This window comes from Calonectris borealis, chromosome 13 (assembly GCF_964195595.1).
Source record: "Calonectris borealis chromosome 13, bCalBor7.hap1.2, whole genome shotgun sequence".
Classification (NCBI taxonomy): domain Eukaryota; kingdom Metazoa; phylum Chordata; class Aves; order Procellariiformes; family Procellariidae; genus Calonectris; species Calonectris borealis.
The window spans coordinates 21,732,714-21,753,259 of NC_134324.1; the positions used below are offsets into that span (position 1 = coordinate 21,732,714).

The following is a 20,546-nucleotide window of genomic DNA, read 5'->3' on the forward strand; positions in this document are numbered from 1 at the left end:
TGTCTCAGAAAAGCAGCTTGTTCCGCTTAATCAAACGGCGGCGGAGAGGGGACAAGGTGACTTTGTGACCGGCTCCTGGGAGCGGTTTTGGTGGCACCACGGCAGCGCCGCACCGCGCGCCTGCACCTGGGTCGTACACGGCTTTGGAAGCGCCTACCCACCCCCGGAAACCCAGGCTCCGCAGCGGCTTTCCATGGCCGGCGGCCTGCCGTGGGTTAGGCCGGAGCCTGGCGAGCTTGCGGAAGGGCAGGTGGCCGCGGTGGTGCGGCCGGGGCCCCGCGGCCTCCCGCCGGGGACCCCGCGGCCGCGGCCGCGCCCGCGCTCCCCGCGCCCGCCCCGCCAGGGGGCGCCGCAGTGCCGCGCCCAGCCCCGCCGCTCTCCGCCAGGCCGCTCAGCCGAGCTCCGAGCAGCCGCCGCGCCCCTCCCTCCGTCGCTCAGCCCCGCGCAGCCGATGCCCGATGCGGCCGGGCTGAGGTGAAAGATGGCTCTGTCGCGGGGGCTGCGGTGCTGCCAGCGGGCGTTCGCCTGGCTGCCCGTCCTCATCATCGCCCTCGTCGTCCTCTGGTCCTACTACGCCTACGTCTGCGAGCTGTGCCTGGGTGAGCGCCCCGGCCGGGCTGGGGGCGGGGGGGAGCGGGGCCCTGTCCTGCCTCAGCGGCGGCACGGCCCCGGGCTCTGCGGGCCGGGGCTCCCCGCAGGAGCCCGCCTTTCCTGGGGGCAGCGCTGCCCTCCCGGTGTCGGTCTGTAGGGGAACCGAAGGCGGGAGTCACGTCCGGCCGGGCGACTGAGGCGGGCCCGTGCGGGCACCGTGCCCGCGGGACATGGTGCACATCTGCGGGGGCGGAGGAGCCCTTCTCCTTTTTGTTCTCCTTTTATCTTCTCCTTTTTCTCTGCGTGCGCCAGAGGAAGAGGTGCCGCTGCCGGCTCTTGCAGTCGCACCCAGCTGGCGCTGGGCGGGCTTGCTCGGGTGCTGCTGATCTCTGAACCTGTCGAGGCTGCAACCCGAGCAAGAGTTTTCAGCTGTTTTCCACATGCTCTGATCACACCTGTAACTGCAGTAGGCACACCCAAAAGCGACCAGGTGGATATGAAGAAACACTTTATTACTAGTCAAGTCCATGGCGGGGTTAATTAGTGGGATTTTCATGGTGTGCTGTCCTGTTTTTCCATAAGATTTGTATCCTAGCTGGGCTGGCTAGGTGTTGCGGGCTCTTTTACTTGGTCATGAGTCCGTGTATTGTATGTCCTCGTGTCAGCTGGGGGAAGTGACGTTTGTGAAGACGGGGAGATTTATAGCCACAGTGAAAGTCCATATTGTTGCCATATGAGAATGTTCAGATGTGATTTCTGGTTTAAGCAGTAACAAAAATCAGTATATGCCCTGCGTTGGAGTCATTTTTTTATATTCTGAAAAGGGAAAAAATAGGTTACATTAAAGGACACTCATGAGTCAAATAACTTGTTACAGTAGCATGGAAAACACTAAATTTTAGAAAGAAAATTTTTGGTACTGGCTAGTAATTGTGTAGTTTAATGTAGCAATTTAACTATACAGTAAGTTGCAAACTTCCTTGCGTTTATTATGTTCTGGTTTAGTGTGTGCACAAAAACCCGTTATTAGAAAAAAAGATTGCTAGGTCTGCCGGAGGTGGAGAGAAAAGCTGGTAGCTTGGACTTCTGAAATTGTGAGGAGGAGCGCGTGGCTCTTTCTCTTCAGAACAGGACAAGGCAGATGAAGCCAAAGTTCTCAGGAGGGTAGTTTGAGACGTTTTTGTGAAAAGAGCTGCCTTCTGGTAGTGCACAGCAAATTCAAATCAGATTTTTCTTAGGGTTGCCAGTGCAGTAAAACCTATTGTTTTTTCTCGATGGGGACTGAAATGAAATGCAGCAGCTTTGATCTGTTTCAATTGGCAGCTAGGCAAAACCCCCAAATACTTAATGACATTTTATTTCATCCCTGAGACTGTGGGCTGTTTCTTTCAAGAATTTGCATGAAATGATATCTCCAAGGTGCATGTAACTGTCGATTAGACCATGTGACAAAAAATGTAGAGTATTTTCCTGAAATGCTGTCAGTCTTTTGAAATATGCTTTGTTTGCAGTGCTGTGCAAATTCAGTAATATTTAACACTGGTTAATTCCAAGTCTCAGTGCAGCTATTAGAAAAGACTGCTGATTTAAGTGGGGTTTGGATTGGGCCTGTGTTATTCTGCAAACGCTGGTTAAGCTGGCAGGAGCTCATCTCACTGCCTAGAATCACAGCTTAAAATCATTCCTTTGCCCACACCCATCTATTTTTTTGCCCCATCTTTCTTTCTCATGCATTTTATTTGTGTGTGGAGGAGGTTATCTATACAGAAGTTGAAATGACTAAATTAATTATTTTAGGATTTGAACATTAACTGTTGGCGTATGCCGTTACTTGAAAACCGGCTTGCAGGACATTATCTTTCTTCCAGATTTCTAACATAGCAAGGCTTTGTGTGTTGGCTTCTTTTTTTTTCAGGTTTCCATTGTGTATTGCCATTTCAGCTGTTGCAAGCATGTAAATAGTAGATGCTCTGTTTGGATTCTTGATTTTCATCTTTAGTTGTGCAGACTGCTGAGGATTGAAAGTAGTGTGGCGGTGATGTCCTAGGGGTATCTCATGATACTGGGTTTTAAACTTTCAGTGACTGGTATGGCCACAAGTCATACTCCAGAGGAGGCCTTGATTTCATGTCTGGTTGGTGGTTGCTGCCACAGTGAGAACAACGACCCAGTGTCCTGCGGTAAAACCTTTTATGTAACCTTTATTTAGGCGTTTGCTCTTTTCTCAAGTAAAATACTTGGAAGGGCCATGCTGCAAGTGTGACGTGTACTTCAGGAGGGAACCAAGCAATATTTGTGAAAAGCTGATGTACTCTTCATAGTTTGATTTGCAGCAAACCAAAGGAAAAACTAAAGGTTTCCTGACAGTCTTGTTCATCTGAAATTGCATGCACAGAGACACAGCAAATATTTGGTCCCTTTTTTCATCTCGTTGTGTATCATAGATCAAAATTGTTTGTTAGCATGGTTTTAAGAAAAGCTACTTTCATCGGTAAAAGCAGGACCTCTTGGTTCCTACTATGATTTACATTTTCCAAGTTTGTTATTCAAGTAAGATGATAGAGAGTGAGTCTGGAAGAGTAGAGTCTCTTTCCAGGTGCTGGCTGTAGGCCAGAAGTAAAAGGCTCCAATTCCTCAATCACTTCTTTTTCTGTACAGTCTAACAGAGTTACTAAAGGGGTCACTGCTGGTATGTGGAGTCTCTCAAATCTTTGATCTTTCAACAGTTTGATCTTACTTTTGTAAGATTACTGTGCCGCTGGGAGATGATCTGTGGCCACTAGTTTCCTTTCATTCCTCTGTTCCTCCAAGGAGCAACACATTTCAGTTGCCACCGTTGGATTCAAGGCTATGGACTAAAGGGCTCCAATCCCATGGACGATTGTTGTCTTCCAAGCAGTATTCTGTCAAGATACCACAGAACTGGTCCATTTTCAGTTAAAGAAAGATGTCTTTATCTTTTCTGTTAAACTTGGATGATGGCTTTTAAAATAATGGATGGATTTTAAAATAATCAGTAGAAGTAGACATTGAGCAATGTACCCTTTGCTGATTGCTCTGAGTGGTTGTTAGTAGGGACTGTTCCTATGATAACGGTAAAGTGAGGAGGGGTTGTAAAACTCTGCTAGTAGGAAGTGTAAAAATAATTGAGTCATTACAGTGTATCCTTTGTTGCTGAGTAGGCCAAAGCCGAGACAATTTGTAATATTTTATTTATGCTGATGCAGAAATGTGTTGGGGCATGGCTTACTGTGGAGGATCGAGACCACCTAGAGACTAGCACAAAGCATGCATGCTACAGGTGCATGCTTATAAGTACATGCATAGAGATGCTGCTTGGACAGTTGCTGGAGAAGCCCTGGTAATCTTGTCACATCACTGTCACAGGTGGATTATTTTTGCCATATTTCTAATGTACAAATATTCAAAATATATTTTATAACAAGGGAAAATACAGCATAAGTTAACAGTTATTGAACATCTTGTTGTGGGTGTCATTTGTGTGAGTAAACAAGGAATTGTTATGGATGCTTTTGATTTGATGCTAAACTGTGGGCTCTGGTTTTGTCTGTTGAATTTGAACTTTTTTCCTAAAATGGCTGTATTTCAAATAGAAACGTTATTTGTCACAAACTTTTCTGGGAATCCTATTTGTTCTGTAGACATATGTTTTTTCTTTTTCAGTGACTCTGAGCAACCCTGTGGAAAAAGGTATGTGCATTCAATTTACTCTTTGACGTTCAGTCATTGTGTAAAAAGATTCACAAATGTTCTAGTTAAAATATTCCGTCAATTTTTTTAAACTCACTCTTTCAGAGTTTCCTTCCTGTAATTACACGTTCATGAAGTATACAGGATGCATTGTTAGACATGCTATAACTTTTGGATGTATTGGGAAATGCCCCTGCTTAGTCGCAGTATAAGCAGAAGAACATGAAAAGGCTTTGATCCCTTGTACTCTTTCAGAAAAAACTATGTATGTCTACCTGTATACACCCACGCACCTTTTCTCCCTTTCTGTTTTACGTTTTCAGAGCTGATTTTACAAGCTAAACAGAAAAGACTAGTTCTGTTCTGTGGCCCGCCTTTTTTTTTTCCACTGTTTTATCTGATCTTTCACTGAATGCTATTTTTAATGTTTTTTGTAGGGAGGCTTTTGCAAAAGATTTTTTGCTTGGTTCTGTTGACCACTAACCATATATTGAGTGGTAACACAGGAACTTTCAATTACTACCACAGATGAGTTAGAGCAAAGGTTTCTGTCTGGATTTGGCTTGAACACTCCTCAGATTCATTTGGTAGTAGAGCCTGACAGGGTTATGAAGGATAGAAGTAGGTGTAGCGGTTTTCAGCTGGCAATTTGTTCCATGAAGAACAACGCTGATACTTTAAAGATCCTCCAGATTGCTGCATCAAGTAAATTCTCTTTCCGCTATAGAGCTGTCCTAATATTTGAAACTGTTACAGAGAAACTATAGAAAGCATGATATTAATGATTATTCAGCAGAAGAAAGTTATTAGTCGCCTAATCTAGTAGTGCATCTCCAGGTCAGCTTCCTCTAACATGCTGCCGTATTGCTTTATCAACAAAATTAAACCTGTTGCAAGATTTATCTCCTTACATAGTAATTGAAAAATGACTGAGCTCCACCTGCATGTAGTGTGAGGATAACATCTCAAACTTATGAGCATAATAAAGAATTATCATTGATTCACAGATCATTCACACAATCCATCACATTCTTGTGGGGCGTATCAGATCATTTGCCATCTCATTAAGAAGTCCTAAAGCTGTGTTTGGCCTTTCTACCAATTACGTTTTCACACAGTCAGTCTTGCCTGAGAAGTTAGGAAGTGTTTGGATTTTAGACTTCTCTTTCCACTAGTAGTAGTTACTTTAATCTTAGTTTTGAGAATTTGAAGCTTAAATGAAACAGGGAAAATGAGGTTATTATTATGATTAAATGGTGTGTTTAAATAAAACTGTCTTGTAACTGTTTGATAATATCTTAGTGAGCCAAGTATTAAAGAAATAACAATCAAATAGTTTGTGTAGCTGAAGGATAGCTGTCCTTTGGCTTTCTGAACCACAGTATGCCTGTTTATGCCCAAAGGCTTTGAAATAAAGTTTGCATATTAAAATAAGATTACTCAGACGCATGCTGGATTTCATGTGATAATGTTGTGTCTGTGGATTACAATTCTTTCTCAGTAACCACAAGACCTGTTTTGCTCAATTTGCTCAATATTTTCCTGATTTATTTTATTGTGTCAACTGTGGCAAATCTAAAAGAAGTTTAATAAGAGATTTGATTTTTTCTGGTGATGTAAAGCTGTGCTAGAGCATGTTATTTCTCTCAACTCTCGCAAGTGGTGAAGGATGCATTGCAGGAGTGCACAGTACACTGATAATATGGTACTGTGATTCTAAGTGCATTTAGTAGCAACTGAACCCAAAATTTGGAGATGCTGGAGTATTGCAGTATTAACTTTTATGCTGCTGCTCAGCAGCAGCCAGTTCTGCTTTGCCTGTGCCTACGATATGGGGAAGAGAATCCTGTCATTCCCAGTGATACGGGGTTGTCACCTGCCCTGTGGGTGAACTCTTTTACAGCTGTGTTCTTCTTCACCCACGGAATCGAATCGGGTGGAGAAGGAGAGGCTTGTCAGATAGGTAACGCCTAACTGCAGCCACAGGTCTCTGAAATTCTACTGACCCTTTGATCGTAAGGTTTAGCTGTATTGTAATACTGGTTGGTACTGTAAATCTTTCTTTTTTCCTTTTTTTTTTTGTCATTGTTGTGAAAGATTGGAATTATGCCCATCATGAATGAAACTTTTGCTTATGAAGTCATTGTTCTGCTTCTGTTTTTTGTTTTGTTTTTTTTTTTGTAGTGGCCTATCTTATAATATTCCATATTCTCTTTGTGCTCTTTGTGTGGACATACTGGAAGTCTATTTTTACTCTCCCGGTGCAGCCAGGCAAAAAGGTAAGAGTCCAAGCACTTTTCATTCATTGCAGAATGAAAGCAAGGATGCTAAAGAGAACTCAGAAGTCCTTCAATCTAGTTGGTCTGGACAACTGATTGGATTTCCTAGAGAGATGAAAAGTGATCTAGAGTTGTCCATAAAAACGGAGTAATTTACCGTTCTGAGAATCCTTTAACTGCCCAAAGAGCATGATTTAAGTCAGAAATGGTGTTAACTTTTAAAGCTGCCTTTTCAGGTGTTCCAGGAGCCGATAGGATTTTTACTATCTCTCTTTGTTGTCTTAACAAACACATTTTCACATTAGATTAATCTCATTAGAAGAAGTGGGAGGTAAAAACATTTCCAAACTTGCCTGTTTTTGAAATATTATCTCTGGTACCCATGGGTAACTGCTCTTCTCACAACTTCTGCTTCTAGTACCATATGTCCTATGCTGACAAAGAACGCTATGAAAATGAAGAAAGGCCGGAGGTGCAGAGGCAAATTCTCGCCGAAATTGCAAGGAAGTTGCCGGTGTACACAAGAACGGGGAATGGAGGTCAGCTAAGCAGAGCTGTGTTTCTCTCAATCTGATCAAGCACGCTGAAGTAGCACGTGCTGGCGATCCAGATGATCCTGGCGACCAACAGGGCGTTCCTAATGCCACTGCAGGCACTGGGTAGCTCTTGTGCGAATCATTTTCATGCTTTTGTGCCAGGTTTTATGTTTGGGAAAACAAAAAAGCCTCCAACCCTTGGGTTCATCTTCAGTGGATTACCAGGTGCTGCCTTTGAGAAGCAGTGTGTTAGCCTTTGTATTTCCAGTTCAAAAGCCTACTTAGGTTGTCTGCGTTTAGTAATAGAATGACAAAATCTGTAGTCATTTTTCCGTAAAATGGTGTCGCGGTTTAACCTGGCAGGCAGCCAAATACCACGCAGCCGCTCACTCACTCCCCCCACCCCCAGCGGGACGGGGAGAGAATCGGAAGGGTAAGAGTGAGAAAAACTCGTGGGTTGAGATAAAGACAGTTTAATAGAACAGGGAAGAAAAAAAGGGAAAATAATAATGATAATGATAAAATATACAAAATGAGTGATACACAATGCAATTGCTCACCACCCGCGCTGACCGATAACCAAGTAGCAATCGGTACTTCCTGGATCACGCCTACCCTTCATATACTGAGCATGACGTCACATGGTATGGAATACCGCATTGGCCAGCTGGGCTGGCTGTCCTGATTATGTTCCCTCCCATCTCGTGTACCTAGCTCAGTCAGTAGGCGCGGGAGCTGTCCTTGGACTAGGAGGGCACTTAGCAACAACTGAAAACATCAGTGTGTTATCAACATTCTCCTCATACTAAATCCAAAACACAGCACTAGGAAGAAATTTAACCCTATCCCAGCCGAAACCAGGACAGTATCCACCCCTTATTCCATACCATTTACGTCGTGCTTAGGTCTCACATCTCTTTTTTTTTTAATACATTTCAATTAACCACCACTATCTTTCTTTATATATACACACACATATATATATGCACGCACAGATATCATTCCCTCGGTCTATGGACTATCCCTCTAAAATGTCCACTGAGTTCATTTAGTCCATGACTTTGGGCTCCATCTGTTATAACAGTCTTTCAGGGCCGAAGAGATGGTGTGCGGTGTTGGGCCATTGCATCCTGAAGCCAGTTCTCATTTCGGTACTGCTGCGCTCGTCCAATTCTGTCATCGTTGCACTTCGCTCGGTTTCATCGGAGTTAGTTCATTCTTCACCAATTTGGGTGATTTTCACTGCTATACCACTGCTATATCATAGAAATAATGATATACAATATCATGTAATAGTTGACATCAAAATTCAGTTCATTGGCTATTTTCACCCAAAATCAAATCACCTTGAGGTACACACCGGACCTCCCCATCCTTTCGCATCACCCACCAAGTGTACCCAGGTCCTTGAGCAAAAGCAATCCCACGGATGGGTTTTCCCTTGCCAGAGGCAGGAGTAACCCAGACTGTCTTCCCCAGCATATTTCTTATGTGCACGACAGGGACTTTATCTCCATCTACAGTACGTAAGAGTCTTGATTGGGCAGGGCCAGCTCGATTGGCAGATCCCCTGGTATTGACTAACCAGGTGGCCTTTGCTAAATGTGTGTCCCAATGTTTGAATGTCCCACCACCCATTGCTCTCAGCGTAGTCTTGAGCAGTCCATTGTATCGTTCGATTTTCCCGGAGGCTGGTGCATGGTAGGGGATGTGATAGACCCACTCAATGCCGTGCTCTTTGGCCCAGGTGTCTATGAGAGTGTTTCGGAAGTGAGTCCCGTTGTCTGACTCAATTCTTTCTGGGGTGCCATGTCGCCATAGGACTTGCTTTTCTAGGCCCAGGATGGTGTTCCGGGCAGTGGCATGGGGCACAGGGTGTGTTTCCAGCCATCCGGTGGTTGCTTCCACCATGGTGAGCACATAGCGTTTGCCGTGCCGGGTTTGTGGGAGCGTGATATAATCAATCTGCCAGGCCTCCCCATATTTATACTTCAACCATCGTCCTCCATACCAAAGAGGCTTTACTCGCTTGGCTTGTTTGATTGCAGCGCACGTTTCACATTCGTGGATAACCTGTGCAATAGTGTCCATGGTTAAGTCCACCCCTCGATCACGAGCCCATCTATATGTTGCATCTCTTCCTTGATGGCCTGACGCGTCATGGGCCCACCGAGCTATAAATAATTCACCCTTATGTTGCCAGTCCAAATCCACCTGGGCCACTTCAATCTTAGCAGCCTGGTCCACCTGCTGGTTATTTTGATGTTCCTCAGTGGCCCGACTCTTGGGCACGTGAGCATCTACGTGACGTACTTTTACAGCCAGGTTCTCTACCCGGGCAGCAATATCTTGCCACAATGCGGCAGCCCAGATGGGTTTACCTCTGCGCTGCCAGTTGTTCTGCTTCCACTGCTGCAGCCACCCCCACAGGGCATTTGCCACCATCCATGAGTCAGTATAGAGATAAAGTACTGGCCATTTTTCTCGTTCAGCAATGTCCAAGGCCAGCTGGATGGCTTTCACCTCTGCAAACTGGCTCGATTCACCTTCTCCTTCAGCAGTTTCTGCAACTTGGCGTATAGGACTCCATACAGCAGCTTTCCACCTCCGATGCTTTCCCACAAGGCGACAGGACCCATCAGTGAACAGGGCATATTGCTTCTCGTTTTCTGGTAGTTTATTATACAGTGGGGCCTCTTCAGCACGTGTCACCTCCTCCTCTGTGGATATGCCAAAATCTTTGCCTTCTGGCCAGTTCGTGATCACCTCCAAGATTCCTGGGCGACTGGGGTTTCCTATTCGGGCCCGTTGTGTGATCAGCGCGACCCACTTACTCCACGTAGCATCAGTTGCATGATGTGTAGAGGGGACGCTCCCTTTGAACATCCAGCCCAGCACCGGCAGTCGGGGTGCCAGGAGGAGCTGTGCTTCAGTACCAACCACTTCCGAAGCAGCTCGAATCCCTTCATATGCTGCCAATATCTCCTTCTCAGTTGGAGTGTAGCGAGCCTCGGATCCTCTGTATCCCCGACTCAGAACCCTAAGGGTCGACCTCGAGTCTCCCCTGGTGCTTTCTGCCAGAGGCTCCAGGTAGGGCCATTCTCCCCGGCTGCGGTGTAGAGCACATTCTTCACATCTTGTCCTGCCCGGACTGGCCCAAGGGCTACTGCCTGAACTATCTCCTGTTTAATTTGTTCAAAGGCTTGTCGTTGCTCAGGGCCCCATTTGAAGTCGTTCTTCTTCCTGGTCACGTGATAGAGAGGGCTTACGATCTGACTGTAATTCGGAATATGCATTCTCCAAAAACCCACAACGCCTAAGAAAGCTTGTGTTTCCTTTTTGCTAGTTGGTGGGGACATGGCTGTTATTTTGTTGATCACATCTGTTGGGATCTGACGACGTCCATCTTGCCATTTTATTCCTAAAAACTGGATCTCCTGTGCAGGTCCCTTGACCTTACTTTGTTTTATGGCAAAACCAGATTTCAGAAGGATTTGAATTATTTTCTTCCCTTTCTCAAAAACTTCTTCTGCTGTGTTGCCCCACACAATGATGTCGTCAATGTATTGCAGGTGTTCTGGAGCCTCACCCTGTTCCAGTGCAGTGTGGATCAGTCCATGGCAAATGGTAGGGCTGTGTTTCCACCCCTGGGGCAGTCGGTTCCAGGTGTACTGGACGCCCCTCCAAGTGAAAGCAAACTGTGGCCTGCACTCTGCCGCCAAAGGGATGGAGAAGAACGCATTAGCAATGTCAATTGTGGCGTACCACTTGGCTGCCTTCGACTCCAGTTCGTATTGAAGTTCTAGCATGTCCGGCACGGCAGCACTCAGTGGTGGCGTGACTTCGTTCAGGCCACGGTAGTCTACTGTTAGTCTCCACTCTCCATTAGACTTTCGCACTGGCCATATGGGACTGTTAAAGGGTGAGCGAGTCTTGCTGATCACTCCTTGGCTCTCCAGTCGACGAATCAGCTCATGGATGGGGATCAGAGAGTCTCGGTTGGTGCGGTATTGCCGCCGGTGCACTGTTGTGGTAGCGATTGGTACCTGTTGTTCTTCAACCCTCAGCAACCCCACAACAGAAGGGTCCTCCGAGAGACCAGGCAAGGTGGACAGCTGTTTAATTTCCTCCGTCTCCAGGGCAGCTATACCAAAAGCCCACCGGTACCCTTTTGGGTCCTTGAAATACCCTCTCCTGAGGTAGTCTATGCCAAGGATGCACGGAGCCTCTGGGCCAGTCACAATGGGGTGCTTCTGCCACTCATTCCCGGTCAGGCTCACTTCGGCCTCCAATACAGTTAACTCTTGGGATCCCCCTGTCACTCCAGAAATACAAATGGGTTCTGCCCCTTTATAGCTTGATGGCATCAGGGTGCACTGTGCACCGGTGTCTACTAGAGCCTTATACTCCTGTGGGTCTGATGTGCCAGGCCATCGAATCCACACAGTCCAGTAAACCCGGTTGTCCCTTTCCTCCACCTGGCTGGAGGCAGGGCCCCTCTAGTTCTGGTCATAGTATCCATCTCTCACTTCTTGCAAACGTGAGTCAAGAATTTCTTCATTGCAATTACAATCCAAAGTAAGATCAGCCCTTCTACTCTGTCTGGGGAACTGTTCACTGGAAACTGGACCGTCATGAGACAGGTTTTTCCTGACAACTGGAGCAGCATTTTTCCTGGGAGAACCCCCTTGTGTGATTGTTTTTCCTTGCAACTCACGTACACGTGCCTCTAGGATGAAGGTAGGTTTTCCATCCCACTGCCTCATGTCCTCTCCGTGGTCACGCAGGTAAAACCACAGGGTGCCCCGTGGTGTGTACTTTCGATATCCTCTCTCTTGAGGAGAAAAACGCTGACTCCTAATGGCTGAGATACTGGTCCGTACAGGTGGAGAATAGGACATATCCTCTTTGAGTTGCTGGACCTCCCGGGACAGTTTCTCCACAGCCGAGACAAGGGAGGAGGAGATAGTTTCTTCGAAATCCCGAAGTCTGCTAACCACCTCATCCACCGTTGGTGCTTCTTCCTCTTTCCAGCACAGTACTGCCAACGAACTGGCATACGATGCTGGTGCGCTCCGTACCAACTTCCGCCACATGGGTCGGGTGCACTGGACGTCATCTGGATCTTTGGGTGTTCGGGGGTCATCCAGGTCACTATAAACCACCTCCAGCACGCCTAGTTCTCTCAGGTACTGGATACCTCTCTCCATAGTGGTCCATTTGCCTAGGCGATATATAACATCTTCCTTGAAGGGATACCTTTCCTTTACGCCTGACAGCAGTCGCCTCCAGAGGCTGAGGACCTGTGTCCCTTTTCCGATTGCTTTGTCAATACCCGCTTCCCTAGCAAGGGATCCCAGCTGTTTGGCCTCCTTCCCCTCTAATTCCAGGCTACTGGCCCCATTATCCCAGCATCGGAGCAGCCAGGTAACAATATGCTCGCCTGGACGACGGCCGAAATCTTTCCGCATATCTCGCAACTCATTCAGGGATAAGGATCGGGTGGTTTCCGTCTCATTTATGAGTTCTTCCTCTTCCTCCTCCCCTCCTCGTGATGGCCCTGCTTTTCCATCATCCTTTTCTACACGACCTGACTTCCGCTTCAAAGATTTCTTCTTCTGTACAGGGGCGACGGATACCAGCGACGGTTGGTCTTCTGGTTCAGCTGTAGTACCCGTCGCGAGGGTTTGGGTAGCTGCAGTGCCTGTCGCGGGGGTTGGAGTACTTGTAGTGGCTGTTGCCGGGGTTTGAGTGGCTGCAGTGCTTGTCGCACTGGTTGGAGTAACTGCAGTGACTGTTGGCGGAGTTTGAGTAGCTGCAGTGCCTGTTGCGGGGGTTGGAGTAACGGTAGTGACTGTTGCCGGGGTCTGAGTAGCCATAGTGTTTGTTGTGGGGGTTGAAGTAGCCACGGTGGTTGTCGTGCGGGTTGAAGTAGCTACAGTGCCTGTCGTGGGGGTTTGAGTAGTCACCGTGTCTGTTGCTGGGGTTGATCTCTGGACAGTATTCCTGAATAGTTGTTTAACTCTAAACAAGGCCTGAACCACATTCAGGAGACATAGCAATATGATCGTGCTTGTTTGAGCATCCCAAGGATATTCAAAATTCTCAGGGAATATTGTGGACGTCTTCATGAAGAGGATAGAAGAAAAAGGAGTTTCTGAAGATATGGAGGGGAAGGTGAACAAGTGGGAGAAAGTGTCCCATCCTGTCTCCCCACTAAATTCATCCTCTGAGGTGAAGACGTAAGAAGTGTAATTATTAATAGTTTCCAAAAGATAGCTCCCACAGAACAGGAATGATGGCAGTGCTGAGTACAGGCTCGTGACCAATAATTTTATCATAACATAAAGCCAGGTCACACAGTATAGCAGAGCAATGACCTTAATCCATTTCCCAGAGATGACCAACCCCACATACAAACTGATAATCAGCAGTATAGACAGCCAGTAAGGTGCTACATACCAAAACTGCAAGAACAGATCCAAAAACTCTGAGAGCAAATAAATCAACATTGTGAACATCGAGTACTAAACTGATATAATGAATGCTTATAACAAATTTGTTTTAACCCGTTCGGGTCAGATGTGTCGTTATCTCAACCCTTCGTGCCCCACGTTGGGCGCCAAAAAGGACTGTCGCGGTTTAACCTGGCAGGCAGCCAAATACCACGCAGCCGCTCACTCACTCCCCCCACCCCCAGCGGGACGGGGAGAGAATCGGAAGGGTAAGAGTGAGAAAAACTCGTGGGTTGAGATAAAGACAGTTTAATAGAACAGGGAAGAAAAAAAGGGAAAATAATAATGATAATGATAAAATATACAAAATGAGTGATACACAATGCAATTGCTCACCACCCGCGCTGACCGATAACCAAGTAGCAATCGGTACTTCCTGGATCACGCCTACCCTTCATATACTGAGCATGACGTCACATGGTATGGAATACCGCATTGGCCAGCTGGGCTGGCTGTCCTGATTATGTTCCCTCCCATCTCGTGTACCTAGCTCAGTCAGTAGGCACGGGAGCTGTCCTTGGACTAGGAGGGCACTTAGCAACAACTGAAAACATCAGTGTGTTATCAACATTCTCCTCATACTAAATCCAAAACACAGCACTAGGAAGAAATTTAACCCTATCCCAGCCGAAACCAGGACAAATGGAGCCTAGCTTAGACATGCAGGACATAATTCTGTGAACAGATTTGTGGACCTTGTTCTGTGATTAAATGCATCCTGCACTCCTTTCAAAGCTTAAAAGAAATCCGTGTTCATATTGGAGGCTCTGACCTGTTCATTTCTGTCAGACAAGCCAAAGAATTCTGACGTAAAGAACTGCTATATAGGCAAATACCGAAATGGAACGTATGTAAAGGCTGAGTAAATGTGGAAGCCAGAGGGCAGTGTATAATTCTGTTTTATCGCTTTCGAGCTGGTTGTTTGCTTTGCAGTGAGGATTGTTCCCCGCATCTGCAAGTCTCCAGAAGAATGACGAGCATTGCTTATCTGATTATGACCTGGCAGTAAAAATCGGCTTCAAATGCGCTCATCTTTTGACGTGATAGAGGAAAGAATAGGAATCGCTAAGAAACGAACGGACTATTAACTAACACATGAAAAAAAACCACTTCCCTATTACTTGGTATTAATGTGTCTTTAATTTCAGGTGTTCGATTCTGTGATAGATGCCAGCTAATAAAACCTGATCGTTGTCACCATTGTTCCGTTTGTGCTATGTAAGTTACTGGATTGTTTTTCACTGACGTGAATATAGTCACCATGAAGTTCTGTGAAGGGGCTGGTCCTTCAGGTGTCTTTTTACGCCCGAAGGTACCCAAGTACCTCTGTTCCAGCTGCAGTCAACAGTGCATGTTCGTGCGTGACAGCGTTAGCATTTGCATTTCTGCTGGTAGTGGCCCTGAAGTTTTTGCAGTTCCCACACCGACAAGTGTATCAGCGTGAAGTTGCTAGAAAGCATGCCATCTAGTGAAAATGAACTGATTAACCATGAACTGATCTTCCCTTTTTCTTTTTTGTCCTTTTGCAGATGCGTGCTAAAAATGGATCATCACTGTCCGTGGTATGTCCTAGATACTGGTTTGTAGTTTTCTGAAAAGAGAGGCTGTTCAAATACATTTCTTCCACAGAATACTGCCTGCATGCCTCTCTCATTTTAGACCATGCATCTCTTTATGTTGGGAAATTCATAAAATAATTACACTTTGGAATTGCCTGAAATATTTGATATTTTGAAAGACGGATCGTTCGTGTTTGTTCCCTAAACTGTGTGTGAAAAAGCTGTTATACAATTTAAAACCCAACTGCTAATTCAGTCCTCGACGATTATTCAAATTTTAAAGGGACTTCAACTTAGCCTTTAATTTTGGGTACATAATCGGTTCGGCATGCAGTGGATGGTGGCTTTCAATAATAATATTTGCATGCAGATTGTTTCTGAAATGATGCCTGCCACCTGTGCATGGTCAGAGACAGTTTGTGTAGAATGGTGCATGGATGAATTAAGCTTTATACTTTTTGAGGATTGCTGCCACTAAATTTCTTAAACTCCTTCTTTTTTTTAAAAAGGAAGATTTCAAAAAACAGAGGAACACAAACATTTCCCCCCCGAAACCTCCCTGGTAATCCTAAATTGTAGAGGATTTTTCAAACCTGTGTTTTGAGACAAACACCTACTAGTTTTTCTGGATTCCTTTCTTCCTTTTTAGAGTTGTCCTGTGCATGGAGAATTATAATCAAATTTGGGTTTATTTGTTTTGTATGTAAACAAAGAAGCAGCGGTGAATCTGGCTCCTGAGTTTTGCAAATGAATAAAGAAACACAGAAATCCCAGCTCTGATGACCTTTGCAGGCCAGAAACAGACATTGAGTAATCAGAGGCTGCCTCTGTGACTAAAAATTTACCAGTGGTACCGACTTTAAAACAGCTTGCACAAATATGAACTGTCCTTCTACTTGGCATAGTAAGAAGTCTCCAAGTGAAAAGCAAAGAGACTTCAGTTGTATTTCATTTTGACCACTGAGGGGAGCTATTTATTGACGAAATTGTGTTGTATAATCAAGAGGCTTAATAAAACCAAAAAAATCTGTAGTATTCATTGTGTTACAACCGTGTGCTGTACATATCCTGATTTCAACTTTGCTTTTGTTCTCTAGGGTGAATAACTGCATTGGATTTTCTAACTACAAATTCTTTCTACTGTTCTTAGCCTATTCTTTGTTGTATTGCTTGTATATTGCTGCAACAGTCTTCAAGTATTTCATTAAGTATTGGACAGTAAGTTGTGAAATCTGGTTGCTTTTTCATATCCTATGAGTTTGGTGGGGTTTAGTCACTCTTGTTCCTTTTCTGCTTTCAGTCAATGGAGGGTCTGCATTTCTTCGTAAGGTATTTTCCTGTGCCCTTTTCTGAGTATAACTCCCATTATATGTCTGAAACAGACAAAGCGAGAAGCAAGTAGACTTCAGGAATTTCAAATTGTAGAGTTAGCTTCTGGCAAAGAAGTTCTATCCTTTTCCTGTTCTTGTGTTTGCATGTATGTATCTCAGAATCTTTGGTATCAAAGTATAACATCCTGGCATTGATCTGTACATATTTAATGAACAATATCAAAAAACCTTGTTCATTTTCTAATCCCCACATGACTCCATTCTCAATTTAGAAGTTGACTGAAATAAAATATGCTTCTTATTCAGTTACCGATTATCATTCACATGCAAGCGATGCCAACTGACAGTTCCAGTAAGAGACTGGTCTTTTGTCTCCAGTTTTTTTATGTCCCCTCTGCTGCTAACTCTGTATGACTGTGTTGAAGTAACTTCATTTTGCTGTGCATTAATTTATTAATGGCTAATCACTTACATAAAATGCCTCCCGAGATGCTCATGGGACGCTAGCAGGAATTGTTTCTTATGCTAAGAACGGCACAGAGACTTGAGCTCTGTGGCTGCATATACGGGATGTGCAAAGGCCGAGAAGTAATTTTTGTACTTGGAGGTCCCCACAGCCTGTCTGTAGATGTATGCTCATGAGGATCTCTGGCACTTGACTGTTCTACTGTAGAAGGAAATACGTGTTTCTTCCGCTTGGAGGATCCCTCTTGGCTTTTAAACTTCCAAACAAACCATCTATGCTCAGTTCTGACGCTGCCTGATTGCTATAGCCATGGGGGCCAGGTTTCCTTGGCATGCCTGGTATTGCGGAGGTGCAGAATTTTAATACCTGGACAGGAGACTCAGCAGAACGTGAACAGGGCTTCAAGGGCTTGCGCCTGCTTATTTCCCTGCGGGCGCAGAGTATGTTTCTTGTGCCCAGCTGGGACGCTGCGATTGTGCTGGCTCTGTTACACACAGAAAGTTATTAGCAAACCCCACTCTTTGTGCTTTGGTTACAGGAGGGGAAATGAAGCAGATCATTTCTTTGTCTCTTCTTGCTTTTTATAGTAAGGTGTGACTTTTGTGTATACAAGTTTGAGAACTCCAAATGGGAGTTCGTTCTTCTCCCTAGGAACAAAGAATTTCCCGCTTTTATTTGTTCCTATCACTTGTTCTGTGTTGCTTTTCTTTCCAGGGTGAACTGACTAATGGACGTTCCAAATTTCATGTCCTTTTCCTTCTCTTTGTGGCCGTCATGTTCTTCGTAAGCCTTATGTTTCTATTTGGCTACCATTGTTGGCTCGTTAGTAGGAACAGATCTACTTTAGGTAAGGCTCTTGTGTCTTACTTCTTTAAGTAAGACACACTAAAAGTGCTGTAAGAAGGAAACTACTTCTACTCCTATACATTACCGCTGGCTTATGAGTGGAGGAAGATTTAAGATCTTGGCACAATGCTGCAGAAATTTGTCACTTCAAATGAGCTGCATTTATTAGGTGGTTTGACAAAAGCTTTGTTAGGGAAACAAGAGCCTTAAAGTGTAAAAGTCCAATTATGAAAATGTTATGCATATGTATAACTACATTTGCTTTGAAATGAGTGCAGCTTTTCGGGAATAATGGTTCTTTATGCTCATATGCTGGAGCGCATCCTAAAACAGCTTAGTTTAGGTTGGGAGAAACAGTGTCCATCTTCATTGACAGAGGCAAAGAAGTTATGACTGTAAAACCAATGAAATGAAAATCTGAAACAGTATGATGTTGTCGAGTGATTTCTTTGTCTTTCCTCAGATAAATGTTGTTCAATTTTTAAAGCTTTTTGGATAAAGTTTTATAACAAAACACACACTTGTTTGTGCTTGAGCAAACATTCAGATTTTGTATAGTTAGTAACTTTAAAACTCATTTCATGAGACGCTGAAGCTCATCTATCCCAAAACATCAGATCCCTGCAGCAGCTTAGAAGGCAGATAAAATAGTTTCTAGTGCACTCTAGGTTCTTCTCCCCTCTCTTTTCTTAATTTTATGTCTTACCATAACAGAGGGTCTATTTGCATGTGTTTGTTCCTAATGCTTGTTCATTGTATCGTTAATGAATGAGGCAGTTTAAATCTCCAGTGCTACTTCTGAAATATGCATTGGAGACCAACCTATTTAATTCTGCAGATTTTTTACTTGGAAATTTCTACCCACTGCATTTCAACAAGTCTCACGCAAAGATCTTTTAACTCTATTTTCTAGATTAAACAAACCGTTTGTAGTTCAGTTTGGCTGTTCCATATGGTTCAGTTGCAAGACGAAATTCCTACCTTCAGTTTGAAAATCTGTAAAGGCTTGCAAAATGAAAAAAATATTATTTTCAAACTTTGTATCTTCGTAATGCTAGTTCATAACCTGTTAAATCATGTGGTCTTTAGATGGCTACAACATGCACAATCCTGTTTCAGAGTATTTGGCATTGATTTTCCTTTTTTTCACTGAAATTGCATCTGTGTGTAGAGGCTTTCTCAGCTCCAGTGTTTCAGAATGGCCCAGATAAAAATGGATTCAATCTTGGCTTTGTAAAGAATCTTCAGCAAGTGTTTGGAGAAGAAAAAAAGCTCTGGTTACTACCTATTGCCTCTAGGTAAGTAATAATCAAGTCAGTGCTAAAAGCTGATACAATTAACTGAAGGGACTGACTTCTAAATGTCTGCTATAGCCTCATGTGTTACGCCTATTATTGTGTGGCTTGGCTGACCACTGTTGTGCATCACTGTAAACGCGCCAGCAAACATCATCTGTGTTAATCCTGTTCACCAGAAGTCTGGAAGGGAAAGGTTTTTGAGGGCTAAATGCGCTGCACGGGGTGTTTGAACTCTTCCTGGACTCCTGTGGCACATGTGTGGATGGGCGTTCACTTCAAAGGTGCTGTTTTCTTCATCTATCAGACTGCTCTGCCTGAAACAGAGTTTATGTTTCTTAATGAAGGGGAAAATGTTGCTTTGGTACTTAGTAAACCAGTAGTACAGTACACTGAAATTCAATTCCTTTAGTAATTGGGCACAATTTAAAATAACTTCCTGGCACAGCAGTTCACAACTTTTTCACGTAGCAGTGTATACGTCTAAGGCCCAGTTGCATCCCCACTGCTGTTTTCCACTCTTAAGTATAGTTAAAGGGAAAAGATGAGCACAGAAAGCCTTTCTGTCAATGAAAGGCAGCACTGAAGTGCTAGTCAGAGGCGCCTTACCAGTGTGTATAGTCATCGCAGGGAGAACACTCAGGTTATTTTCCTTGCATAAAGATAAATCATCAGAGGAAAAAGGCACTTCAGCTAGTTTACAGTTCCTCTGTCTATGCTGCTGGATGTTAGGGAATACAGTATGGTGGAGACCAAGCTAGAACATCTAGTTTTTAACTTTGTTAGTTTACATTACATGAATTTGAACGTAGTCCCAAACTCTTGTTTGATACCCAGATACGCATTTCTATTTGGGCAGTAGTAAAGCAAAAAAAGCTTTAGATCTTTGCAGAGTGGGGTTTTTTTTTTTTCCCCCCTGTTTTGTGTACAGGTCTAGGTCACAGGAAAGTGACCCTATTTGTCTTTCAGTAACACCTAACTAAGATTGGGGCCATTTTCTGTTGGGTGTCATTCAAACACAGAAGTGTCATTTCTGCTCTGGAGAATCTATGGTATAAATTGATAAAATTCATACCTCTGGTATAAATTGCTCCTTCTACATAAATGTTTGCCTTAGTTCCCCCCTCACTTCTAGCTGTCCTCTGTCCTTAAGTTAATTTTTTTCCGTTTTTTTTCTGTATCCAAATGACTTGATCAAGTTAGGCACATTTAAGTTCTGCTAAAAATTACTTAATTCCAGGCTATAGGTTTGAACTTTTATTCTCCAGAGAGCTTGAAGGAACTGAGAACCAAAACTACTCGCAGTATTTTTCAAAACTTAAAAATAATTTGTAATTATGAAATACAGGCAACAGAGAACTTTGTTTGCAGGTAAAACATGTAGAAATTGTCCTTCAGAGTCACTTGCTGCTTTTTA

The 20,546-nt window shown here is 44.3% G+C and overlaps 1 protein-coding gene across 10 annotated transcripts in view; it reads left to right on the forward strand.

The window, feature by feature from the left end:
- Window positions 1-438: 438 nt before the first annotated feature.
- The window catches only part of ZDHHC15 (zDHHC palmitoyltransferase 15), a 35,077-nt gene continuing 14,969 nt past the window's right edge, over window positions 439-20,546 (forward strand). For 6 of the 10 annotated variants that reach the window (XR_012675629.1, XR_012675627.1, XR_012675628.1 and 3 more), the window contains exons 1-9: window positions 439-599; window positions 4,276-4,302; window positions 6,487-6,581; window positions 7,000-7,120; window positions 14,781-14,850; window positions 15,162-15,194; window positions 16,289-16,409; window positions 17,703-17,835; window positions 19,006-19,132. Coding sequence is in view for 6 of the 10 variants with exons in the window: in XM_075162470.1 (XP_075018571.1) it covers window positions 482-599; window positions 4,276-4,302; window positions 6,487-6,581; window positions 7,000-7,120; window positions 14,781-14,850; window positions 15,162-15,194; window positions 16,289-16,409; window positions 17,703-17,835; window positions 19,006-19,132 (845 nt within the window). In the remaining 4 variants the exon portion in view is untranslated. Of the gene's footprint in view, window positions 600-4,275; window positions 4,303-6,486; window positions 6,582-6,999; window positions 7,121-14,780; window positions 14,851-15,161; window positions 15,195-16,288; window positions 16,410-17,702; window positions 17,836-19,005; window positions 19,133-19,207; window positions 20,020-20,546 lie in introns of those variants that run through there. The other 4 variants (XR_012675630.1, XM_075162472.1, XM_075162474.1 and 1 more) reach the window with 4 other exon arrangements.